The following is a 27,518-nucleotide window of genomic DNA, read 5'->3' as shown; positions in this document are numbered from 1 at the left end:
GTGTGTGTGTGTGTGTTTGGACTCATACATAATGTAATTGGTTAGCAGTATTTTTCTAGATGTACTTAGTGTAGCAGATACTTCTCCTAGTAATAGACAGTTTTCAACTTGTTCATGTCAAAAACCAAGTGACCTGTTATTCTATCTGTATTCTCCTAGGGTAATACTGAACAACCTGTCCAGACTAGCAAGATTGGGCTTGGAAGGAGAGAGTATCAGAGTTTACAACACCGCCACCATTCTCAGCGTTCCAAGTGCCGTCCCCCTAAGGGCATGTATTTAACCCAGGAAGATGTGGTAGCTGTTTCCTGTAGTCCCAATGCAGCCAACACTATCCTGAGGCAACTGGACATGGAGCTGATCTCTTTAAAACGCCAGGTATTTTATAAAAATCATATTTTTAATGATTTTGTCCATTCTACCTATCTACTTTACCTCAATAATCTCAATTTTTTGCAGATTTCTCAGTGACACATTTACATAATCTTCATTCTTTAAAATTTACCTATTCTAGATTTGAATCCTAGCATTACCTGTCAGCTCTGGGTTGGGAAATCATAGAATCTCTCTACGTTTCAATTTTACGAGGGGCTACCCCAAAACCAGAATTATCTTCTGACACGCAGGCCCCTTGTCCAAGTTTTGCCTTCTAGGAACCCATCTGTATCAATGTACCAGTGGGCATTGTTGTGAGAAACTGTGTTGAACTTCAGTGAATGTTCATTGAAGACTCTTTCAGCACACTTGCCCATTTCGTGATGGGTGATTTACGAGTGCGCCTGCCCGCATCATGCTAAGGGTTCAGCGGTTTTTTTCCAAAAGGGGCACGGTCTCCATGCCCCACACTTCCTATTCCCACAGTCTAACCTGGAGTGGTTTTTTGTTTGTTTGTTTGTTTCCCTGGATGAAAAGTGTCCTTAAAGGGAAGTGTTTTGCCTGCATGAAAGGGGTGAAACAAAACACCGCCAACAACAAAAAAACCCAGACGCACTAAAGGGCATCAAAAGCTGAGTTCAAAAACTGTTTTGAGCAGTGGGAAAAACTTCCCGATGGGTGTATTGCATGAAATGGAGAGTACTGTGCAGGTGACTGAAGTTTAAACTTGTAAGGAGAGATACACCATTTTTTATAAATAAATTTCAGGGGTTTTGTGATCCCCCCTTGTATATCTATGAAATTGGGGATAATAACCATACTTTTCCTATAGGTTGTTAGGAATTATTTGAGGTGACTCACGTAGATTGTTAAGCAGTATTTGGCACATTTGAAGGCTCAGTGAATAGTGCCTCCTCTCTTCACCGTCATTATCACCAGTAGTAGTAGCAGTAACATTGTCCAAGCTTCTCATAGTCGGGTAGTGGTTGAATCAGGATCTGGGGTCAGTAAACCTAGGTTCTACCCCTGGCTAGACCATCTACTTCCTATGTAACCTTAGGGGAGCTGCTCAACTTCTGTTAACTTCAGTTTCCTTATCTTGAAATGTGAGTAATAATATGATGGTTGGGAAGAATTAAACAAGATGTATATCATAAGTGCTCAGAATAGTGCCTAACACATAGTAAGTACTCAGTGAATGGTTGTTGTTGGGTCTCTGGCCTTTTTCAGTGTTTTTCCCCCTTTTTTGATTGTTTCTGTTATTTACTCTAACCCTTAGATCTAGTTACTCTTCTCAGGTTTTGCTTCCTTGGTCTGTATCAGCCCACATTACACTATATGCCCCCAACTGCTGACTCTACTGTACCTCTCAAGCTGTGGCTTTTCTCCCAAGCTCTGTAGTTGTATTTCCAACTACCTACTAGACGTTTCACCTAACACCCCAAAGATTTTTTTTCTCTGTTTGCTTTCTGTTGAAACATGAGAATCATCTTTGATTCATCCGTTGCCATTATCACACACAAACCAAGGGGTAACCAAGTTGTGTGAATTTGGTCTCTGAAGTTTTCTTTAAATGAAAGCCTTCATTCTTTTTTGTTTAAGATTTTATTTATTTATCTTTAGAGGGGAAGGGAAGGAGAGGAGAGAAATATCAATGTATGGTTGCCCTCATGAGTACCCTGCCAGGAACTGGCCTACAACCTAGGCATGTGCCCTGACTGGGAATCGAACCAAGATCCTGTGGTTCACAGGCTCGCGCTCAATCCACTGAGCTACACCAGCCAGGGCGAAAGCCTTCATTCTTAATCCCATCACAACTACCCTGTGCAGGCCCTTAGCACATCTTGCCTGACAATAACTTTTGTGTTGATTCCCTGTACTCAGTGTGTAACATGGAGCACCAAGAATAAACACCTAATAAACATTATTCATTCACCTTCATCATTTACTTTTTTAGAGGCGGGGAAGGGAGGGGAAAAGGGAGAGAAAATAACATCGATTGGTTGCCTCTTGTATGCACCCCAACCAGGAACCAAACCTACAAGCTAGGCATGTGCCCTGACTGGGAATTGAACTCATGACCTTTTGGTTTGCAGGAGATGCCCAACCAACTGAGCCATACTGGCGAAGGCAATTCTTACTGGAATAATTGTTATTTGATCAATATATTATGGTAATGAAATTATTGATGGATTTTAATTCCTATGTACAATATTTATCTTTGGTTATAAGAGAGAGACATTGTTAAAACATATTCAAATACTGTGATTTGAGAACTGTGTCTGTTAATCTAATAAATAGATTATATGGATATGAATTGTTGTGTATATTAGTTGGATGAAGGGAATATCACACCCAAAGTGTGATTAGAGTGTGGTAGGTGTTTATCCTCCTGAAATAAAATTTAAGAGGGTTTGGTACATACATCCTTTTCATTTATTGAGTACTTAGAAATTTACCGAAGTACATGTTCTGATTCATATTTTGGGTTATTTTTGTTGAAGGTTCAGAATGCTAAGCAAGTAAACAGTGCACTTAAACAGAAAATGGAAGGTGGAATTGAAGAATTCAAACCTCCTGAGGTACGTTATTGAAGAATATATGTGATTAAATATCGTGAAACCTTGTTCTTTGCTCATACTGTTAACATCTTTGAAGGTTTAAGGTTTTATAATATGGATAGTTTGTTACATCTGTTTTTTACTATATAGATGGTCTTTTGAGGGTTGCCTAATGATTTAAATTAAATCATTTCTTCCCTGCCCCTAGCAATTCCTGTCAAGCAAAGTTAGAAAATACAGCTATATGAGTAAGCCCAGTGCCTGGTAGACTAGGAGGTCATTGATGAGCAAGCCAGTACAGTTCTTGGTCTATAGCAGTGTTTGCTCAAAGCCCTTTTCTCCTTGTATCAATTGGTGACACAGCAAGAAAAAGATCACCAAAAAGGAGCTCTTTTTAACAAATTTTAATTTTAATTTATAATATTTGTCTTTGGCCTCAAATTTCCAATTAGGATTTTAGTACGTGAACTTAACATTCTTATACTTACATCCCTGAGAATATGAAATCTAAAAAACAAGATATACACTGACCATTTTTCTGACTCTTGCTTGTATTTCAACTGAAACTTAATGTTTTTTATTATTTGTGATAATTATAGGAGTCAAACGCCCGTAAGCTCCAATCAAGTCTTTTTACAGAAGCTTCTATTATAATATTTTCTCTCTCTCTTTAAAATTCCTATGTTATACTTCGTATCCCGGACTTGCCTTTCTATTTATGTAGTAGTCACATAATTTAATTTGGTCCAAATGGGACATGGCCCTGAAATTACAGGTTGACTGAGATACCTATAAACGAAGTACGGGTGAAGGGCAGAGGCGGAGGGGTAGTGCTTCAGGAAGGACGCCCCTGTGCCGTCTCCCTTGTTACGGTCTTTCAGAGGAAAGAACCGTGGAGGAAGTTGGCTTTTTTGTTTCTAATAATCTCTTTCAGTGCTAGAAAATGGGAAAAAATGAAATGTACCTAGACTAATATTATTCCATAACCACAGGTATACTAATATTCTGTTGATATTTATTTTAAAACAGTGTAATACCAAGAATACTATTGTATTTTTTATATTATTGCAAAAAAATTTTTATTGTAAATTTTGTATTTAAGTTATTTTAATTTCATGTTTAATTATGCATTCAAAAAACTTAAAATGCTTATAATTTTAAAATGTATTTAATAATTAAATTTAAAAATATATCAGGTATTAAAACATTATGGGGGAAAGCCCTGGCTGGCGTAGCTCAGTGGATTGAGCACAGGCCTGCGAACCAAAGGATCGCGGTTCAATTCCCAGTCAGGGCACATTCCTGGGTTGCAGGCTGGTTCCCTGCAGTCCAACTCCCAGCAGGGGATGCACAAAAGGCAACCATACATTGATGTTTCTCTCCCCCTCTCTCCTTCCCCTCTAAAGTAAATAAATAAAAATAAAAAAAATAAAACACCTCTAGCATTAGTTTATAAAAAAAAAAAAAAAAACATTATGGGGGAACCATGAAGAACTTTATGCCAATATGTTTGAAAATTTAAACAAAACTGAGAAATTCCTAGGAAAATCTGTTTTACCAAAATTATCTTTAAAAGAAAGAAAACCTGGATAATTTATAATGATTAAATCCAAGTAAAGAAAAATTAACATTTTTCTCAGAGGAAAACACCAGGGCCAAACAATGTATAGAAAAGTCTATGAAATTTTCAAGGAAATGATAATTCTAACCTCAAATTTTCCAGAGAATTGCAGGATAGCCTCACTCATTAACATTGTATAAAATAAGACTTGAAAGAGTAATAGCACTCACAACTTTCCTGTGTGCTGCACCCTTTGATGTTCACAGAAATTCAGAGTAGATGGAACAGATGCCTGTTCTGTTTTACATGAGGAAACTGGGGCTCAGAGAGGTTCACTGACTTGACCCGGGTGCGTGTCTAGTAAATAGTGAAACTCTGGCTGTATTCCAGATTCTTAGAGTCCAGTCGAAGTCTTAGGTTGATATCATGCTGCCTCTTACTTTTAGAGGTGTTCATGTAACAGGAAAATTGTATGATAGATTCTCCCATTTTAATGCAGTTGTTAGGTTAGAAGTTACTGAACATTTATTACATCTTTTGGTTTATTGTAAAAATAAATTAAAATGAAACAACCACAATCTTAACATTCTATCACTTGTACATTGAAGTTTGAATATTACTTTGAGGTTGATTTATTGAGCTCATATGACTTGAAAATGCATATACATTTTATCATCTGGAAAATGCCCAATATGTATTCATCAGATTGTTCCTAGTGTTTTTTGGGGAGAACAACCTGGATAGATACACATATTCCAAAATACCAGATTAATAGTCATAGTAAAAGACCTTGAAAAAACCGTGTAATCTACCTCCTTACCCTTTAGGTTAGGTATTAGCTAGCTAACCTAAAGAATTTCTAACCTAAGGAATTTTTTTTAACTTTTGGAACAACAGGCCACTAAATGATGTAACTCAACTGGAAGTAAACAGTTACTAAGATGCTTTACTTATTCATTTGGTTGTATTATTTTCATTTAGGGAAAAACTTGATGAAGGAAGTTCATGCTTTGATGAATATGTATTGATCACTTACCTCGTTTAAGGTGTGTGTTAGGTACTGTGGGAAGTGTATGTTTAGGAAAGGGGAACACACAAAAGAGGAAGAGATGGAGTTTTCCATCTGCTTTAAAAAGAGAACTTTCAGGCTAGATATTATAAGAGAAACTGATTAAAGTTACATGACAGATTTATAAGTAAAGTGTTAAGGAAAACAAGCGGTCATTATTCTAGGCTAGGATCATCAAGGAATGCTTCCTAGAGGGGATATTTCAACTGAGGTTTGAAGGATAAGTAGGACTTTGCACACAAAAAAAGGGCAGGCAGAGGGAGTCGTCGTGAACAGTGGTTTGGTGTTGAGTAGCACATTCAAAATATAAATCCAGTGGGAGAAAATAAAAGCATTTTTAAGAACCGGTCACCAGGTATTCCCTGAACACTTATTATGTGCTCATTATTGTGCTAATTAATGTTGAGAATGCAATGGAAGTGTAAGTCAGTCTTTGCTCAAGTAGTACGTTGTCTACTTAGTATATTGCCTTAGGAAGGCAAACTTGGATGCACAGGACCAATGAACCCTCTGTATGAGAGAGATATTGACAAGGTAGAGTTGAACAGGGACTTCTTTGTGGTACAGATCAGTGGGCAAGAACCTGAGTGTAAAAGTCTTTGTTAGAGCTAAGAAGAGCAGTCTGCCTTTTAAAGTAAGCCAAATGGAAAGACCCTATAGTTTCTTCAATATAGGAAGGATGTAATGAACATTTTTAATTTTAAGGAAGTTATCCCGTCAGTGTTATAAAGGATCATTTAGAAACTTTACAGCTGCTGAAATACTAAGCATATGATCAGTAAAGTAAATGGTAAAGGGGTGCCAGGTAGGGCCAGGCATTAGTTGTAGGAATGGACAGCAAGCGGTAACTCCAAAGAACATTGCAAAATAGAAATTAGTGTGCCTACTTGAAAGTACGCAGCAGTGTTGGGAGTGGTGCCGTGTTTGGTTGTGCTTTCATTTGTTTGGGGCGAAGGTAGGTAGGTGGGGGCAGGAGATTACTGAATCCAGGAAGGAAGAATCTTAGGAAGGAGTGCTCTTTGAAGCTAGAAATTTCTCCATCTATGGGTGTTTTTATGCACAGGTTGAGTGACCTTCTTTCATTGTGGATGTTGGGTGGAATCTTTGGCACTGAGTAGAAAAGGTTTGACTTGGTGACCTTTTCTAACTCTTCCCATTCAGAGGTGTTATAAACCTATTACTGACAAAAATGGGAAAGATATAAAGACAAATTAATTTGGTGGGCAAAGAATGCAGTAATGGTGCTGAATACAAGAATAAACTGTGTTTTCTGTACCCACAACTGTAACCCTGCTTTGGGCCCACCCTTGTATTGGATTTGTATTATATTAACATTTTGTTATTTTTAAAACAGTGGTATTTCGGACTGGGGTTTGCTGTAGAAGATACCACACAGTTGTAGATTCCTGGATACACTTTAGTTGTTTGTCCTTTCCATAAGTTAAACACATCGCAACTGAAGTTTCTTTGGTTTAAAAGAGAATATAAAAATCAGTAACTTAAAAGAATCCTATGTATTTCAAATATTTTACCCTTTTTTCTTCAGTCTGACCCCTCTTCCCCATTCTGTCACACACAGACTGTTCAGTTCCATACAGTTTCAACCCCACTTTGCATTTTTCTACTAAAGCGCTTCTAGAAGGTTAACACTGGTGCTAGTGGCCAGTTTCCACAGCTCTAACTCATTGCCTTTGCCTTTTTCTGAGTCCTGGATATAGATGGAAAAACTCTGTTTTCTTCTTTTAACTTTTGAAAGGTTATGTTCTTTTTTGTAACTGTTATGCCCCCTTCTCAGCTTTAAGTGTCCTTTCATAAATATAGGCATTCTCCAAGTTTTTATCCTGAGAATTCATTTCTTTCTCTTTTATTTGGAAATATCATGCAGTCGTGTCACTTGACTATATTAAACTCACATCATATGTACATTCAAATGACACAAATTCAAAGATAAATATTTAGCCAAATAAAAAAAGAATGTCTAGTCAAAGCAAATGCAGTAACACTAGCAGTTCTGCCTGAGCCCCATTTACCGAGTACGTGGCCCTGAGTGAGCGGTGACGAGGCTGGTAGGTGTGAATCCGCTCTTCCTTTACTCACTTTCAGCTTCAGCATGCCTTCTGTGCAAATATCTCCTTGAACTGCATGAGAGTCTAGTGTATAAATTCATATTTATATTTTTCATTCAATACTACCCTAAATCTGAGCCAAAGGCTTTCATCTGAGATTTAATTAGTCTAGTGGTCCATTCCAATGCTGGGAGAATACCCGGCCATGTGGGCTTGTGTGCCTGTCTCCAGGACTGCCTTTGTAAGAACATTCCAAGAGTAAATTTGACAAAACAAAACTTTTTTAATTCATAGGCTAATTTTAGACCCTCATATTTGAGTAAGAGATGGCTCCATTATTTTTCCTTATGAACATTTTCCAGACCCGTAAAATATGTTTGAATGGGTGAATACATGTTAGCCCCGAGTGAAACCTGAGGGGCTAACCTCATTTTCAGTGCTTCTGAAGTTAAATCCATCATCTTAGCCTCACCGTCCAGCCTCTCCCAGATCAGCATTTCTTAACTCCGTAAGTGCTTAATGGCATCAGCCTTCTCCCAGCTTTATGGGCTTAAAGTCTTATTTTGGTTAAAATCTTACCCCTCTCTTACTGCTCCCTCCTCACCCCCAAATATGTGGCTTACTAAAGTTAGTGTGAAGTCATCAACCTTGGCATTGACTGCCCTTCCAAAAGTGGTCCTTACCATAGTTTAGTTTACTTTACTTTACTTTACTTTACTTTACTTTACTTTACTTTACTTTACTTTACTTTAGTTAAATACCACCAACTTTCCAGGCTTATTTATCACCTCTTCCTGATGCAGATCCTAGAATCCCCTGTTCAGGGTGTGCCTTCTCCTCATTGCCTTCCAGAAACCTCTGGCACCTCCAGCCCTCCCAACTTTCCTTATTTTCCATTTCCATTTCCATTCATTGTGACTGTCTCTCTCTTGTCTTTGAGTCCCCATCTCCTGAGTTGCTTGTATGCTGGAAATAAATTTTCATAGTACACATTATTTGTCTTTCATTCTTTTGTTCCCTTTCCTTTAATGATAATTCTTCCAGTTTCTACCTTTCAGGTTTAACAAACATTAATTGATCAACTTCAAGTTTGGTTTGCTCAGGCACTGTGCTAGATGTGTTTTATATACTAAATATATCTTTATGTATGTCTTACATATGTTCTAAATTTAATCCTCAGAACAAGTTACAACGCATTACAGGAGATTCTCATTATCCAAATGTTAATTGATCTGAAGGATGCATGGAGAAGCGAAAGTTGCCAAACAAGAAAATATTCACTAATAAACTGAGCACTTACAGAGTCAGGTTCTTCTGTTGTCTGTCCTACCCATCACACCAACATCCTGCTCAGTTACTCTCTCGCTAATGCACTAATGCAGAACAAAACAATGAAACTGTAAACCTTGCAAAAGATGCAAAACTTCATGAAGTCTGTGAAAGTACAAGAGAATGGATTTAATCACTTGCAAAATTGTTGACAGATGGGTGTCTATCAAAATTAGCAGTTGAAGAAAGGATAATGACTCATAGATAAGTACTTCAAAAAAGAATAGTTTGATTACTAAAAATTGAGAGGCCCTTGAGAAAATCGTTGGAGTCTTCAAAACAAAGATGACCCATCCTGTGTTCATCTTATAGATTTCAAAGCTGGGAAATGTTATATACCATTGTATAATCACAGAAGGTAGTGCCAAAAATATAAAATGAAATGTGTAAATGAAGTCATTACTATTTTTTTAACAAATTAATTTTCTTAAGTTTTAGTTTCACCCTTTACATTAATTTGCAATCAACCCTTTATTTTTTTAACCATTTACTCTGAAATACCTGGGCCTGCTTTAAATATATTCTAGTTCCAATTATCCTAAGTACCAGGGACCTCCTTCTGTCTGTTGCCTTTCACAGCCAAGGTAATAATCAAATTGCCCAGGTGTTAACTCAGCTATTAGTTCCTACTCTGTTCTCTCTAACTCTTTTGGGGAACATATGTTTAAATTTTCTAGTTTTTCCTGTATCATCCTTTTATTTACTTATTTTCACTTTTTTAGCCTTAGTTCACCCTTTCCTTATTACTGCTTTCCTCTCTTTCTCTTTTACCTTTTTACTCTTGTTCCTTTACTTCGTCACCAATATCCTAACCTGGAAAATTATCCACCATCTTTGCCTAGCCTGCCTTGCTATCCTATTTTTAGTCTCATCATCTGGAAATTAGTGCTTTCTGTTTTAAGGTTTTCCTTCCCTTACTCGAAGTCCTATCTTACCTTTTTCTTCTCTAATAATGTTTTAAATTTTTGAATTAGTAAAATAAGACCTACTAAACACCCCTTCTCAAAGGATGCCTTTCTTTCTGTCCTGCCCAGCATGTCCAAGTACCACATGAGGCCATTTCATCTGGGCAGTTTCTACTGCAAACCTCTGTCGGCTGGTGTACTTATTTCTGTTTCTTCGTTTACTGCCAGAGGTCCTTGATTACTCATCAGTGGGTATACACTAATGACATTTGATCAGGTATTTAATACTACAATGTTGCCATAATAAAAATCCCGATTCAGGATTTTTTTGAAACAAAAATATTGAGAGGAATATGGGAGGCTTTGAGGGAGAAATATTCTTGTAGTGGGTAACTTTCTGCTTCATAGATTTAAAGAAATATTTTAGGGCTTAGATCTGATATAGAGTTCTGTGTTAATTTATACAGCACTATTTTTGGTAGGGTAAAGATAGGTGTATAATCTAAATGTGAAGAGAAGAGATTTTAGAAAGAGTCATAGATCCTAAAGAAAATGAAGCCTCACACGTTTAAAATGAGGCTAAAACTAACCTCCGCAGTGGGTGACAGGAGCACTGTAGTTGGAGAACGGACGATTGATAGATTTCCTCAGTTTTAACCCCTCTGACGAGATAATATCTGTGAATGTTGTTCATTCTCCCAAATTGGTGCTTTTCTCTTTCATTATTTTTTGTGGGAGCAAAAGGTAACTAATATATTATTTAATCCTTATAAAAATTGAATCTTCGAAATCAGAGTTTCAGTAATCTCATGTCTGTGATTTGGTGAAAAGTTAAAAAATAAGCACTTTGGAAATATGTCTGTCTTCATATCCTCATTAGGAAACTTCTGTTTAATTTTGTAGTCAAATCAGAAAATTAATGCCCGTTGGACCACAGAGGAGCAGCTTCTAGCAGTGCAAGGTATATTAAAGATAAGCAGTTCTTGTTGTTAATAATTATTGAACCTGTCATGAAGGGTGACTACCATAGTTCTTCCCTGCCTGTAGAAATGGACCGGGAAAGGGCTCTCGTGTTCACCCAGAGTCCTCATGACTAAGAGTTCTGTTTTCTACTTGTGAACTTGAGATACCGAGCCTGTGTGCATTTTGAGTCCTGAACAGCACATTAACTCATTCTCAGAACTAAATTAAGTGATGGTGATGACAAGCTTGCACAAGTTACATGGTCTCTCTGCCTCTGCTTTGGTATTCATGCAGTGGGGTTCATTCTTACCTTATCAGTCATTGATAGCGCATGGTAAAAGCTTAAAGAAACTAGTATGTGTTTCTCATTTCTCTATATAATAGTGTTTCTCTTATTTGATAAATGTCAGGTATTGAAAATGTTATGGTGTGCTTAACTTTCAGTGTATTATAACTTAAGGAATGTGCCATTAAATGCTTAGAAACCTGACTTTAAGATATATAGATATGACAAAAGAGACTTAAGAGAGATATCCAAAAATACACATACAGTATTTTAAATGCACCATTTATGAGAATGCTTTGTTGAATTACATGGCGGAACATACTTTGTTTGAGAAATACTTTTGGGCAAATTGGAAGCATTATAAACTTGGATTTTTCTCATGCTTAAATTACTTAAAGAAGGGCACATTGTGTATTTTTGTTCAATGTTGTAGTTATTTTTCTCCCTTCAGGGTAAACTATGTGCAGGACTGATTGTGTAATTTTAAATTTGGTCTATGATTTGCGCTTTCCTGGCTGAGCCCTCTTTTGTTAAACTCAGGTAGCTCTTTCATCTGGATTAACTACTATGAGAACTGGGCCCCAGTAAGACATATAAGTATGCCTTCAAGAATATTTCTAAGTATTCAGACAGAACATACTTAACTCAAAAATGCTATGCAAGTACCTCTCGGATGTGAGAATAATGTAATTAAAGACTGATTAATAGATGGCACTGCAGTTTGGATCTGAGTGAACAAGAATTGCCCAGCCAGGGTGATTTGAAAATGCCACAGGATAGTGCCCACAGGGTGATGTCAGCCTTCTCTTCAGCCTCTAGAGCACAGCACAGTCATTTCATAAACACTAATACTGGATCCTGTGGGCACCGGCTACTGGATATGCAGCAAGCACATACATAATTGTAGAGCTGAGTTTCTGAATGAGTTGGAACAAAGTTTAACTAGTAATAGCTGTTTTAATATTACAAACTGGTGGTTTAAATTTCTGATAAGAAAATTAGTATTTTTAATGGCTTCAGATTCTTTTAGAACTGTGACTTATAGCTATAACATAGTTTTTTGAGTAGGCATTGCTTTTATTGACATAAAGCCTGTGTTTCCTTCCATCGCAGTCTGTAGCCTATAGAATTTAACCCTGGTTTCCAGTGTTCAGTTGCTTAAAGGTTAATGTATTAATTCTGTACTCTGGTGTGAGAAATATCCCAGTGAAAGGATTTTCTGAAGAGAATTGCCTAGGAAATTCTGGACTAGTATTTTTCTGTATAGCACTCAGGATTTGCTACTGCTCTTAACAGCCACCTTAAGTGATGGGGTCCGTTGAATCTTATGGCTGGGTTGTATATTAGGTGAAGCTGCATTCCAGGGAAGGGACAATCTCAAGATTTACATATATAGTGTGAGCTACATATGTGGACATTATCTGAGCTTATAAATATTAAGAGTGGAGCACTTACAGATATCATACACTTCCTCTCTACTGAGATATATTCAGTGTTTTTATTCATGTCTTAAAAATAACGTTAAATAAATTATACTAATGCAGCAATTTATACAGAAACGTGTGTTTTGGGGATTTAAAAAGTAATGTGTTAATGTCTTTGTTTTTATTTATTTTACTTTTTAGTGGAATTTTACTTTTTACTTTTTTTGTTGTTGGGTTTTTTGTTATTATTATTGTTATATTGAATTAAACAATATAAAGCTATTTGTGTCCAAAAGAGTTATTTGAAGGAAAATTACAAAGTGCCATTTTTATTCATGTGCACACACATTTATGTAATGCTCAGAAGTGTGTCTTATAAATAATATTATTATATAGTAATGGCATCTGTACCTGAGTCTCAGTGGGTTAAGGTACATAGTTGCAGTTTTTATTTTAACATGTATGGTTGGCTGTCGAGAAACATATATCTTAGCAGGCAATTGTTTTTTGTCTTTTATTTTTCTTTTTAATCTTTATTTATAATAAACCTTTATATGATGTTATTCTTATGGTCATTTTAGTTTTACAAAGCAATAGATCATTTATGTTTTGATAGTAACATGTTTTAATTTATATAGCGCTTTATTTTTAAGACATTTTACATATATATTCTGACTGGACACTCATTTGTTAAATACTTAGTTTTATCTTGCTCATAGTTGACTGTTTTAGTGACCCGAAGAGAGAAAAATTGGTGTCACTAGTGAGATTTTGTAACTCCACTACTAAATAAACTTTTGCTATAACTCTTTTAAAGCCGAATCAATATATTAAGATAATATCCTAGAGACTAAATATACATTTCCCACTTGAATAAATACTAATGATTTAAGTAATAAATATTTAAATGAGCATTATTATAATAAATATTTAAAGTAATAAATCATTCTCCTCTTCTCCCTTATTTAGGAGGGGGAAAAGTCATTTTCAAACCAGATAGGAATGTCTTGTTTATATTTGTGTAATCTGTCATTTTATTATGTCAGTTTTAGTTCTAGCTATGTTATAACTTCAATAACTTTCTTCAAGAATCCCCCAGGTGGAATTTTGTAGATGCTGATAATTTAATCCTCTTAAAATACTTGCCAACAATACTTTTCTAGCCCTGGTCAGAATGGCTCAGTTGGTTGGGCGTTGTCCTGCAAGCTGAAAGGTCATGGGTTCTATTCCTAGTCAGGGCACATGCCTAGGTTGTAGGTTCAGTCCCTGTTTGGGTGCCTACAAAAGGCAACCAGTCGATGTTTCTTTCCCTTTCTCCTTCTCTTCTTCACTCACTTAAAAAAAACATGCTATTTCTACAACTTCTATATAATCTGTTCCAGCCTTTAGTATCTGAATTTCCTATTATTAACAGATTAGTTAACAGTGAAACCAATAAGAGTCTTCACATATTTGTGTTAATGGTGGAATATCCCCATTTATAGTTTATGTCATATGAATTTTTTTCTAATCTATAGTGCTTTTAGAAATTATTCTAAAATCAATCTTGATATTCATATGAGAAACATTTCTTATTTAGCAGGAATTAAGAAAGGGATTAGATTCTAGGTGGGTTCTTTTCATATAAAACAAAACCATTGTTAGCTGTGTTTAAAAATAACATATTTAAATCATAGTATAAAACATTTACTCTTTAACATCATATAGGCCAAAGCATGGTGTACCGCATGCAGTATTTGCCATTTTTATTTATAAGTGTATATTTATTTTGTAGTCATTAATGCTAAAAACAAATTTGCTCCCGAGCTAAAGTACATGAGCTATTTTAGAATAAATAACAAAATTTCATTTTTATCAGGATGTCAATTTTAGTTTTCAGTTCATTTTTTTGTATTGTCAGCCTTCCCATATAAAACAAGAAGTGACAGAACTATGTTTAAAGGACTTATTACTGATAGTTAAATGTTACCTTCTCTTCCTGTAGTTCATTCATTTTATTTCAGGAGAAATGAAGTTGCAAAGCTAAAACTAATCTTGTTTCCCATTCAGTCATATACTTAAAAAAAGTTAGAAAGGTTCCTAAAGGAGGGGGAAGAGCTCTGGCAGTTGGTTAAAACATAACGCTTGTAACCCAGTACGGGAGTCATCAGCAGGAAGTGGGGACAGGAGATTCGTGTCTTCCCATCGGAAAGGCACCCAACCACGTGCTTTAGAGTTTCTTCTGCTATAAAGGATACCATAAGAATGGAGGTTTAAAAGTACAGTTGTCGGCCCTCTGATGCATTTGCTTCAGATAACTAATGATTCGAAATTCTGCGCATTTTTATGATGGACTTTAACTTACAGCTAAGCAAGATGGGAACATGAGACTCAGAAGAGAAAGGCTAGACACTGGAAAGAGAATATATTATTTGGACTTTAAGCACTGGCCTAAATGGACCAGTCACTGCCCCATTGCTACTGATATCTTTTTTACCTTCTTTAATACAAATTCTTGAAGAGATTTATAGGACATAGAAAGTAATGTTTTTGTTAGTTTGAGTTTAAAAATTAATCTCTTAGTGATAGGAAAGAACCACACCCTTGGAGTTTCTAGATGTTACTGTGTTTTTCTTTCAAAATAATATTTTTTAAAAATTAGTATTTTCTAATTGTACTAAGTACTTACTCAATTTAAGAAATTTTGCTATAGCCCTGGCTGGTGTAGCTCAGTGGATTGAGCACAGGCCTGTGAAGCAAAGGGTCGCCGGTTCAATTCCCAGTCAGGTCACATGTCTGGTTTGCAGGCCAGGTCCACAGTAGGGGACACATGAGAGGCAACCACACGTTGAAGTTTCTCCCCCCCTCTTTCTCCTTCCCTTCCCCTCTCTCTAAAAATAAATAAAGTATTTTTTAAAAAGAATTTTTGCTATAAAAAGCAGGAAAAAATAACTTCCAAAATTTCACTACCACAGAAGCAGCTTGCACTGTAATGTTTTAGCTCTTTTTTCTTTGTAATCCAAAATCAAGTTTTAAAAATAACTTTTTTAATATACCAAAAAACAGTTCATGTTATCCTTTCTATATAAGAAAAAAAGTCTATAATTCCATATCCAGAGGCAGGCAACACCATATTACGTGTGCTCCCGAAGGTGCTATCTTCTAGGCAAAGCTCAAAAAGTGTAGGTTGGATAGTTTAGAATACTGATTGGAACATGTGGGCTTTCATAAAGTGCAGTGATAGTACAGTATCCTAATGAGTTTTATTTTTGTGTGAAATTCCCAGAACAAACTTTTAAAGTATATATTAGAGATCATAAGGTATCATCGGCCAGATAGGGGGCCAAGTTGTTTCATTTTAACTTTCAAATGAAATTTAGAAATTTGACAGAAAACAATTTTTTTAAATATTCCTGTGGAATTTCTAATTTACATCTTCCAGGATTCTTTAAAGTTTTATTCCACTAACTTTTGAAAACTGGCCTCTGGCCTTAAAAGTGAGAAGTTTAATGTAAATCATGGTTCAAATGGACCTAAGCCTTTTACATCTTCAGAAATAGAGGAAGACTTAATCGCTGTATTTCATTTCCTTGCTGATAAAGCAGTCAGGTGGCCTTCTTTGTTATAAGCTGAAAAAAGAGTGGACCATCCTTCCTCCAGGTACAAATTAGCATTAAAGGAGCTCTGATGCCATATGTTGCTACTAAAGTTAGTTGCTCAGTGTTGGTATCCCTGCTAGGTTGTCCTCCACGAGTCTAGCTGGGGATTTATCAAAAGGAGCAGTTCCGTGAAGTCTCTAATTGGTGTTTTACTAGAGTGTGCCTAGTTGTCAGCCATTGTGTAGACTGTAGAGCTGAAGAATTCCACCTTATAACCAAAACATGCTGTTGAGCAATGCTATTGGGAGTGTGAGGGAGATAAAGAAGTCAGCTAGCTATATGTGACTCTTGTGGTTTGGGTTAGAAAAATAGAATGAAGCCTTACAGGGAAGAAAAGTCCATCATAGTTCCTGAGCACTTCCTATATACTCAGCATTGTACCAGTGCTGGTGCTGCTATGTATTCCATAGGACCCTACTTCCCAGCCTTTCACGTTGTAGCAAACAGGAAATTATGAAATTGGCTGCAACACACTAGGACAAACAGATGAGGCTGCTGCTGTTCAGGGAAGACTGCCAAGGAACTCTGGCTCATGCCCAGACCCTGCCCAAGGGTCCTGCAGACTGAGCAGCATTAATATCCGAGCCCATTTGTTCTCAGGACATAACCGGGGTCCTTAGCTAGACTGCAGAAGTCTGCAGTGTGGTCTGAGCCTTAACTTTTTGCAAAGTAGTTTCTGTACGGCCATCATTCATGAGTAAATAATAAACAGACCAAGGTGACTTGGAAAAAGCTCTTGACATCCAAAGTGTCTAGGAAAACTAACGCTCCTGTAGAAAGTGACTTTGGTTTGGTGATCCGTATTCTGGAAATGCAGCAATATTGTGAGAAGGTAAAGTCCAATGAGCAAGAGAAAATAAAGTAGAAGATGTAAAAGAATAGAGTCAGAAGAAGCAAGGACAGTTATATAAAAGAACCTATGTGGAAACAACTTATTGGTAGGTTTTAGAATATATTTTGCTAAGCAAATGGTATTCTTAGGGTTGTAATATCTTCAGACATGGAATCAGTTAGTCTTAATGAAGATTTCTTGCTAGGAATACAGCAGATCTAATCCCGGGTTTATTTAAGGTTTTCATTTCTAAACTCATATATTCAGTAAGTTTGGTCACTTCCAGAATGTAAATTAAATACCTTTTATGAAAATTAGGGTACTGATGGAACACTGCATTTGATTTCTAATCCATAGTTATTTTTCTATGCAGTCATCTCAAATGAGTTGCTATTTCCCAAAGTACGTGTAGTAGAGAAGTACTTAAATAAATAGCAATAATTCCTAATATTGAATAACCTTGAATTTTTATTGACAAATAAACCCTCAGTGGAACCTAGTCACCATTAGAATTTATACTCAGTATGAAGCTAAAACTGGAAACTAGCTCATGGATTTTAATATAATGTACATTGCTAAAATACGATAAACAGTGTTTACATATTATTAATATGTTGTCATGCATATGTCCGTCCTGTTCCTTTGAGAATGAAATAGAGGAGCGTGGAGTTTACGTAGAGGAGTTTACATACCTATATGTAAATTCTACGTTAAAAATGAGGTGTGGTTATAGCTTAATAATGTAAACTATGAACTATCAGACCACCCCCGTCCCCTGCCAAATGCTCTGAGTCAAGCCGAGCCGGTTGAATGTAGCAAGAAATACTTATTCCCACGTTCTATTAGATAATCAAATAAGGGCAGGGTGTAAAAACAAAAATTATGTTATATCGTGATGGTGCTTTAAGATAATTGGGTATTACCAAGTCTAGCATTTCTGCTGAGGTCTTAAAATATGCTTATATTATTCTCTCATCTGCAATTGTATACGTGAACTTCTTTTAGAATTCCCTGAAGAGTAAATGATTAGCCATCTGATTATATAAGGTCACTTTTAAATTCTGTAGCATAATTGACAGTCTCAAGTTCATAAATCAAATATTCATTGTCACAAAATTTGCATAATTAAAAGTTAGGTTCTCAAATAACTGCATGTACTGTCCTTAAACTTAAGGGAGTGAGGAGCACAGTGCTCTGTGGGTCGTCACCACGTAACTTCATTCTTCATCCTGCAAGGCCTCACTAGGCCACCTTCATATGCACAGTCTAAAACTCGTACGCACGATGAGTTAAAAACTAACTGTGAAAAATACTCCCTTTTTTGTTCATCAGATTGTGATAATTCTCTTTCATTCTTACCTGATTTCTACTTTTTGGTACCATGGTGAGATAGCAAGTAATCCTACTGAAATTGGTATTAAGACCAAAATTATGCTTTTTTTAAAAATGGGGGAACCCTAAGACTACTCACTCAGTCCATTGAGGGGTTAAAAGAGATGGCTCTTCCCATCCTGTTTTGTTTACAAACGGTGTTGCTCAAATTTAGGTGACTGGCTACTAGGGAAATAAATGAATGTGGAATTGAGGATGGAACAAAGAATTCAATGCTTTACAATAAGTGGACTGTATTTGAGAGTTCAAGAGAGGATTGGAGAAAATAACTGAGTATGTAAAAAATGGTAAGTTTCTGACTGTTCAGTTGAAGGCAAGTAGCTGGCTCGATGAAATGACATAATTGAGTGTTTTCATCTGGGACCCTGATATCTTAGCCTCTATCTCAGAATTGAGAAATGAGCAGAGTTTGTCAGAAAGGATTTTCATTGCTGGTATCTTTTGTGTGTGCATGATGTATAGTACACACAGCAGTCCTTATTGATCCTTCACCAGGTGTATTATTTACTTTGCCTTCCAGGTGTCCGCAAATATGGTAAAGATTTTCAAGCTATTGCAGATGTAATTGGCAACAAGACTGTTGGCCAAGTGAAGAACTTCTTTGTAAACTACAGGCGTCGGTTTAACTTAGAGGAGGTATTGCAGGAGTGGGAAGCAGAACAAGGAACCCAGGCTTCTAATGGTGATGCTTCTACTTTAGGGGAGGAGACAAAAAGTGCTTCTAATGTGCCATCAGGGAAGAGCACTGATGAAGAAGAGGAGGTGTGTTTGTGTATGGAATTTGAGCTAAAATGAGTCGAGGAATCACCATTTTGTGTGGTGTTCTGTAAGGTTAATTTGTCAGAGGACTAGCTAAATGAGCATGAAAGGTTGACAATACACTTTCTCAGCGGTGCATCTCTCGTGACTCTTAAGTCATCATGACATGCCAAGTTCTGATCCTGGAAGAGTGGAGAGTGTATTGTTCTTTCATAGTCTTATTTTTATTTCCAGTGTAAAGCTGTTTACTAATAAAGATGCCTGTTTGGTAGCTTCATTGCTTTTTTTGGTTTTTTGTTTTGTTTTGTTTAAAATAAAAGAAGCTTGTGCTTCCACAAATACTGGTGTTTTGTTTTTGTTTTGTTTTGATTTGTTTTGTTTTTCCTGTGACAGCCCAAACTATATTGTATAAAGTTCATTAGGAACTATCAATCTCATACATGTATTTTTGTTTCCTCACCTCTAGGCACAGACCCCACAGGCTCCTCGGACTCTGGGTCCATCACCTCCTGCCCCATCGTCCACTCCAACACCAACAGCCCCCATTGCCACTCTGAACCAGCCTCCACCACTTCTTCGCCCAACACTGCCTGCTGCCCCTGCTCTTCACCGGCAGCCTCCTCCACTCCAGCAGCAGGCTCGGTTCATCCAGCCCCGGCCAACTTTAAATCAGCCTCCACCACCTCTCATTCGCCCTGCTAATTCTATGCCACCCCGTCTAAACCCAAGACCAGTGTTGTCCACGGTTGGTGGTCAGCAGCCTCCGTCACTTATCGGAATTCAGACAGATTCACAGTCCTCACTTCACTAAAATTAAATTGGACAGAGCTGCAGTAACTGTTCACCCCCACCATTATACCAATGCTCATCTGACCGATGCAAAAGAGGAAAGACTAATCCTTCCTATATACTGAGGCTGCGAACTGGTTCTGTGGCAGTGGGCTAGCATAGTGGGTGGTGTCTAAGATTCTTTAGTTCGCGCAACTGAGGTGTTATGTAAGAAAGAGCCTACAGTTAGCCTCCTTCCTAGAATATATGTTCAGCAACATGATCTCATAAAAGGAAGAAAAAAAAAGATACAATGTTCTGTATACCAAGGGTTCTTTTGTTTTTACTGTATTTATTGAGATTTCTTTATATTCTTGCCTCTTCACAGTCAAGGCTCTTAGTTAGAGGAATATTGACTTAGGAATTGTGGAAACTCCTTAAGTTTCTTAAGTTAAGGATGTTTGGCATTTTTTCTTTTTTCTTTAATTTAATTTTAACATTTTCCTATGTTAGGAGTGCAAGAATAAATAGCCTGCATTTCAGATTTTGGCATATGTTCATTTAATGCATATTTAAGAAATTATAGCTGCATATCCCTTTTTTCAAAAAGAAATCTTGCTTTTTTTTCTAAAGGAATGTTAATATATTCCTTTCAAAGAAAGCAATTTAATCAATTGCAAAGCAATTATATGATACCACAAAGAATATACTGAACCTACTAACCACTTAAAATAGAGCTTAGGGTCCTAGTGCAAAGTCCTTGCTTAAAGGTCATTGACCCGTCATCTCTCAGTAATAAGAGGATCAGAATAATAATTTTCCATATGAATGAGGACTTAATTTGTTAAAGTACAGTACAGTGTCTTTAAGTTCCTTGAAAATGAAGTTAATTTTGATTTTTTTAATGTTTCTAAATGCTGTCTGCTTTTAACTAGTAGTTACCTACATCTGGGGACTTTAGAAGAGAACTCTATTTTGTCAGTTACGTGGAGATAGCGGTAATGGAAGCATTTATTACAATGCCCTTTCGGTGTTTAGGCTCTGAACTTAAAATCACCCTTATTATGGTCTGCATTAAATATAAATGATGATTTCTTGAATAATCTATTGTACTATTTGGGTACATTTGTGTATTTCTTGCAGCCAGCTGTATGGCTGAGTTTGGTTTAGGGTAAAATCATCAACATTATTTTATAAAATAAATTTAAGAATTTGTTCTGTGTTACCTAAAGATGTATCAGTATATTGTCACAACTGTGCTGTTAACTTAAAATGCTGAGATCCCTTTTTATAAAGAAACAAAAAAAATTTCAAGTCTTAATTCAACACATAATCATTAAGTACCTACAAAGAATATTTTACAAGTGACTGTATTTCAACAATGTGTTAACTAGTATTTTTGATACAGTGATTTCATAATGGAATCATGACTTGTGCAAAGGGACAGATCACTCAGATTGCTGTACTAGTGGAACTTAAGGCGAAATGTTTGCACATTCACGTTCTTGTCACACATAGGACCACTTCACAAAACATCTGATGGCCTAATTTATATTTTGAGAGGTCATATATTCCCAAATTATTGGGAAAATAGTCCCTACCATTAGCTCTAAAGCCTTAAAGAGCTATAAACTTAAATCCACTGATTAGTTTTCATTTTGACACTTCTTTCCATTAAGAACATTAAATTCTGGCACAATCTAGAACTTTTTCCAGGATGTATCTCCTTCTCATAGGATCATCTTAATAGTTCCTGCCCCTGGATTGTAACCAGATAAAATCTAACTTAAAGTACTTACTATTCAAGAATTTATACTTATTTTTACCTTTGAGAGTCATGGGGGACAAAGTAAAGGAAATATCTAAAGCCTTTTTTTAAGTGCTTAGGTTGTCTTGCGTATGTGCACACTATACCGCTTTTATTGTCTTGTCTCTTGTCAGTAGGCCTTCAGTATACAGTATGTGGCATATGTCGGTCAAGTTGGTCAGCACCAGCATCTGTCCAGCTGTTACGTATGTTGTGGTTCATTTAAAATCTGTCCCAGCCGTGGGACGAGGTGCTGTGTCTGAGGGGTGTGCTGTAATCTGATTTACATACACTAGAGCACACAATAGGAAAATCTTAGCTGCAGTAGTAATATGACTCATGTACATAGTGAGATGTCTTGATTGTGTGCTTCGCATATTTTGTAAATATTTTGCACGTCATTAATTTTCTTTTTTCTTTAAGCAGTGTTTGGCCTGGAAGAGTGATATGCTTGCTGCTTAATCAAAGGATTAAAGAGTTAAAGATATCTATGTCTTCTATTTTTATATAATTTCATGTTGTATGCGGAATTTAAGACCTCTTCACTGTGAAATACTAAATATTGAATTTTTTATAAAAAAGAAAAACCTAGAAATCTTTTAGTGACCACTTTATTAATTCAAAGTTAATTTTTGTTTTTGAAAAATCTACACCCAAGTATTTTTTTTTCATTACATAACTAAAAATAAATCACACTGTTGATACATCTGGTAATATTCATGAAAAAAATATTTTTCTCTAATCCCAGTGTATTATGGATGGAGGTTAAAGGTAAGTTATGATCACACCTTTTTCTGAATCCTACAATTGAGTAAACTATAATGTAAAATAAAGATGAAAGAATATAAAATTTTGTCTTAATACGAATAGGTGTAGGTAACAAGCAAAGACATGTAAGGATTTGCAAGAATATTAAAAGTTGCAGATATTTAGTTATTAAATATGTTGTATTTTAATGTTTCTTCCTGCTATCAAGAGGGTATGTTACCCATAAATGTTGATAACTGCCAATCACTGAACACTGGGATCTTATCACTTATCAGGGCCTCCTCAAAGAGAATAATCAGACTTAAAACTCAAAGCAGGATCTTTCTCTTTGTGCTTCCCCAAAATGAATGATGAACACATTCTGATCGCAGGAAATGTAAGATAAAGAAACATTTAGTTTTTTTCTGTATTTTAGACATCTGATGTTGATAATCGTAAGAAGGTATCAATAGATGAATACAGAAAAAATCCAAAAATGAAGTTTGAGGAACCATACTATGTTATAAAATGTCTACAAGAAACAACCTCATTTTCTGACAGCATTTGTGGGAATACATAGCAGCTTCCTCTTAGGAAAAAGGGGCCACACGTAACCCTACCAACTCAAATCTTTATCATAACTTTAACTGCCTTAGTGGACTACTCTGCAGCACTAACAATAGAGTCTTGGAGTAAAACTTCAAAAGGAATGATCTAGATGCATGAGTTTGTATCTTAAAACCATGAGGCCTTATTTGCCTTCCTTTTCCCTCAGAAGTCCTGTATGGATTTTCTTGTCCACTTACAAGAAAAACAGTGAAGACCAGAAGTTAGTTTTAGATTGAGGTGTTTGTGAGTGATCAGATTTAAAGCAAACTATTGTCTGTTGGTAAGGGCATGCATCTTTACAATGTGGTGACTGAAATTTGAAAACCCTAGAGCTGGAATCTGTGAGCATAGTGTCTAAAGGAACCGGCTGGGGACGTGAGGTGGCGAGGTCTAGGGACAGTCTTCACAGTGTAAACAGCATCAAGGTTAGTCTCTCTGAGTGCTTCCGCTTCCTCCGGATTGTTCTTAAGAGAGGTTACTCCGTGTTACTGAATCTTTAACAGGTACGGTACAATTACCGATGAGATCCTGAATAGTGTCACAGCACAAAAGACCCCTTCGGATGTCTGTCTAGCTTACTGCCCAGAACAGTTGTAATTAGCAGAATTTGGCTTCAAGAGGCCTGTCTTCCCAAAACGGTTTCATTCATCTGCTTGCTGTGCCCTATCCGAAAGTTTGAAAGTAATCGGAATTGTTGAGGGGCTTATCACTTGGCTTATATATACAAAGGGTATATACACACCCTCTCCCATGGTGACTCTCCAGCTTCACCCAGTGTTACTTCTGCACCTCAGTGTTTCTTCCGTACCAAAATGTTAACTAAAATGACAAGAAGTACAAGAAACAAAATAGTCCTTACCAGTGCTGGAAAACGGGGATTGTGCCAGCAGATGAGAACAATTAGGAAAAAGCCTCACAGAATTGAGAAACCTCCCAACTTCATAGAGGCAAAAGAACAGAAAAACTGACATTCCCAGAAGAACCATAATAAAGTCAGATAGGAGGTGGATATACAGCCCCCAAGGATCCCTGCCTTCTGGCATATTCATGCCTTTGTGCACGGACTGGACTTAGTGACTTACTTCTGCCCAATAGAATAGAGCCAAGGTGATGGGATATCTGATCAGGTTAAAATATTGTGACCTCTATCTTGATGGTAGACTCTCTGTTGCCGCCTTTGCTTGCATGCCTGATGAAGCAAGTTGCAATGTAGGAGAGGTCCAAGTAACAAAGACCTGAGGCTAGCGCCCTACTGAACCAGTGAAGAACCCATGTCCTTAGAATAACAACCTGCCAGCAACTAGGTGTGATTGGAAATGAATCCTTCCCCATTTGGGCCTTCAGATGATGAGCCCAACCAACACCTTTATTGCAGCCTATGAGACACCATGCACAGCTAAGGAAACAGCTAAGCTATGCTCAGATTTCTTAGTATCATAGAAACTGAAGTGATGTGGGTTGATTAGAGTAAGTTTGGGGGTAATTTATGAACCAATAGAAAATGAATACACAGCCCTGGCTGGTGTAGCTCAGTGGATTGAGCATGGGACTGCGAACCAGAGTATCGTGGTTCGATTCCCAGTCAGGGCACATGCCTGGGTTGCAGGCCAGTTCCCAGCAGGGGACGCATGAGAGGCAACCATACATTGATATTTCTCTCCCTCTCTCCTTTCCTTCCCCTCTAAAAATAAATAAATAAAATCTTTAAAAAATGAATATACAGAATAATATATACCATCTTAATTAAATCTGGAATGACTATATTAATGTCAAAGATTTCAACACAAAGAATATTATCCGAGATGGTCATTTGATAATGAAGTTCCACTTCACAAGGGTCCCTGATAGAACTGCAAAAAGAAATAGGCAAATTTGCCATTAAAATCTGTGTCTTTAATACCCCCCTGTGAACATTTGATAGAAAATGAAAATCATAAGTAGGAATACAGAAGACTTGAACACTGTTCTACTACATTTAATTGAAATGTTGAAATCATCCACCTACCAACAGCAGAATAAACATTTTTATGTACACATGAAATATTTCCATGATAGACCATAGTCTGTTCCAGAAACAAGTTTTAATAAGTGGGAAAGGATTCAAGTCATCCAAAGTATGTTCTCTGAGTACAATGGGATTAGAAATCAACAGAAATCTGGAAAATTCTCAATACCTAAAAATTAACACATTTATAGATATGCTATGGGTCAAAAAATAAAAGAGAAATTTAAAAATATTTTGAGACTTCTGGCCAAGATGGAGGTGTAGGTGGAAACACTGTGTCTCCTCGCACAACTAAGTTTAAAGACGACAAAGTTTTAGTAACAAAAACGCAGCCAAAACACAGAAAATTGAACTGTACGGAAGTCTGACAACAACGAACCATTCAACCAGACCGGTAAGAGGGGTGGCAGAGTCAGCAGCTGGCGAGTGGGGTTGGGCAGGAAAAATCAGCCAGACTGACCTAGGAGTGCAGGCAGCACTTGGCAGATCCCAGGTGTCAGGTGGCAACAGGTGGACCCAGTGACGGCACAAGGAGGCTGGCTGACCATGGTCACACATTCGCACGCAGATAAACCAAGCGAAGGAGCAAGCAGTGAGACATACTGCGCAGGCTAGGGCCCCAGAGACGGGAATTAGAGTCTGAAAGCACCAATTGGAAAGACTTTCTGGGTCAAGGTGCCGGGAGAGGCTCCCAGGCTCACAGTTTGTTAGAGAGACCCACAGGGTTCTGGGGGGTGCGCAGGCCCACACACCCGGGAGCCAGCACCAGGGGGGCCATGTTTGCTTGCGGGAAGCAACAGAGGGGACAAATCTGAGAGAGAGCAGAACAAATGCCATTGCCCCTCTCTGACCCCACCCCCACATACAGCATCACAACCCAGAGACTGGGTCACCCCGCCCTGGTGAACACCTAGGGCTCTGCCCCTCAAACGTAACAGGTACATAAGACCAAAAGAGGTGCAAACAGACCAAAAAATTATGGCTCAAGAACAGCTCAAAGCCCAAGAGCCAATACTTCTAAGCGACCAAGAGATAGCCAACCTATCAGATGCACAGTTCAAAATACTGGTGATCAGGATGCTCACAGAACTGGTTGATTTTAGTCACAAATTAGAGGGACAAATGAAGGCTGAACTAATTGAAATGAAGGGGAATGCACAGGAAACCAATAGTGATGGAAAGGAAACTGAGACTCAAATCAAGGGAGTGGACCAGAAGGAAGAAAAAAAAATGACCAAACAGAAAAGTATGAAGAAATAAGAATTCAAAAAAATGAGGAGAGGCTTAGGTACCTCCAGGACATCTTTAAACATTCTGACATCCGAATTATAGGGGTACCAAAAGGGGAAGAGGAAGAGCAATAAGTGGAAGAGTTATTTGAAGAAATAGTAAAGGAGAACTTCCCCAATCTGGCAAAGGAAATAGACTTCTAAGAAGTCCAGGAAACTCAGAATCCCAAAGAAGGTGGACCCAAGGAGGAACACACCAAGGCACATCATAATTACATTACCCAAGATTAAAATGAAGGAGATTATTATAGAAGCAGCAAGAGATAAGGAAACAGTCACCTACAAAGAAGTTCCCATCAGACTGTCAGCTGATTCTCAAGAGACCTTATGGACAAAAGGGGGCTGGAAAGAAGTATTCCAAGTCATGAAATCCAAAGACCTACATCCAAGATTGCTCTATCCGGCAAAGCTTTCATTTAGAATGGAAGTCCAGATAAAGTGCTTCTCAGATAAGGTCAAATTCAAGGAGTTCATCATCACCAAGTCCTTTTATATGAAATGTTAAAGGGACTTATCTAAGAAAAAGAAGATAAAATATATGAACCGTGAAAAGACAGCAAACTCACAGTTATTAACAGCCACACCTAAAACAAAAGCAAACTAAGAGGACAGCTAGATCAAGAGCAGAGCCACAGAAATGGAGATCACATGGAGGGTTAGCAACAGGGGAGTGGGAGGAGGAGAAGTGGGGAGAAGGTACAGAGAATAAGTAGCATAGACGGTAGGTAGAAAATAGACAGGGGGCAGGGCAAGAATAGTAGGGGAAATACAGAATCTAAAGAACTTGTGACACATGGACATAAATGGGGGGGGAATGGTGGGGGAGGGGTGTGCAGGGTGGAGGGGAATGAAGGGGGAAATAGGACAACTGTAATGGCATAATCAATAAAATATATTTTTAAAAATATTTTGAACTGAATATACAAGTGAAAACAGTATATGAAAAGCCACCGGATGCAGCAAAGCTACAGTTAGAAGGAAATTTATAGCTTTAGATGTTAGATTGGAAGAACAATCTAAAAATCAGTCATCTAAGCTTCCTTCTTTAAAAGTGAGAAAGAAGGAAGTAAATCCAACTTAAGATAAACAGAAGAGAGGAGATTGAGCATAGAATTGAAAGACTGCAAAAGACA

At 37.2% G+C, this 27,518-nt stretch overlaps 1 protein-coding gene across 6 annotated transcripts in view; it reads left to right on the top strand.

Annotated features, from left to right (window-relative positions):
• Window positions 1–22,224, top strand: part of RCOR3 (REST corepressor 3) — a 48,746-nt gene extending 26,522 nt beyond the window's left edge. For 4 of the 6 annotated variants that reach the window (XM_037027641.1, XM_037027642.1, XM_037027645.1 and 1 more), the window contains 5 exons: window positions 160–378; window positions 2,880–2,957; window positions 10,770–10,827; window positions 18,922–19,163; window positions 19,627–22,224. In XM_037027641.1, coding sequence (XP_036883536.1) covers window positions 160–378; window positions 2,880–2,957; window positions 10,770–10,827; window positions 18,922–19,163; window positions 19,627–19,971 — 942 coding nt within the window. In that variant the 3' untranslated portion in view covers window positions 19,972–22,224. The remainder of the gene's footprint in view (window positions 1–159; window positions 379–2,879; window positions 2,958–10,769; window positions 10,828–18,921; window positions 19,164–19,626) is intronic. The other 2 variants (XM_037027644.1, XM_037027643.1) reach the window with 2 other exon arrangements.
• The last annotated feature ends 5,294 nt before the right edge of the window (window positions 22,225–27,518 follow it).

The sequence above is a fragment of the Sturnira hondurensis genome, unplaced genomic scaffold (assembly GCF_014824575.4).
Source record: "Sturnira hondurensis isolate 20B ecotype Veracruz unplaced genomic scaffold, ASM1482457v3 Scaffold0019216, whole genome shotgun sequence".
Classification (NCBI taxonomy): domain Eukaryota; kingdom Metazoa; phylum Chordata; class Mammalia; order Chiroptera; family Phyllostomidae; genus Sturnira; species Sturnira hondurensis.
Note: the sequence above shows the minus strand (reverse complement) of the source record. Positions and strands in the feature narration are given on the sequence as shown.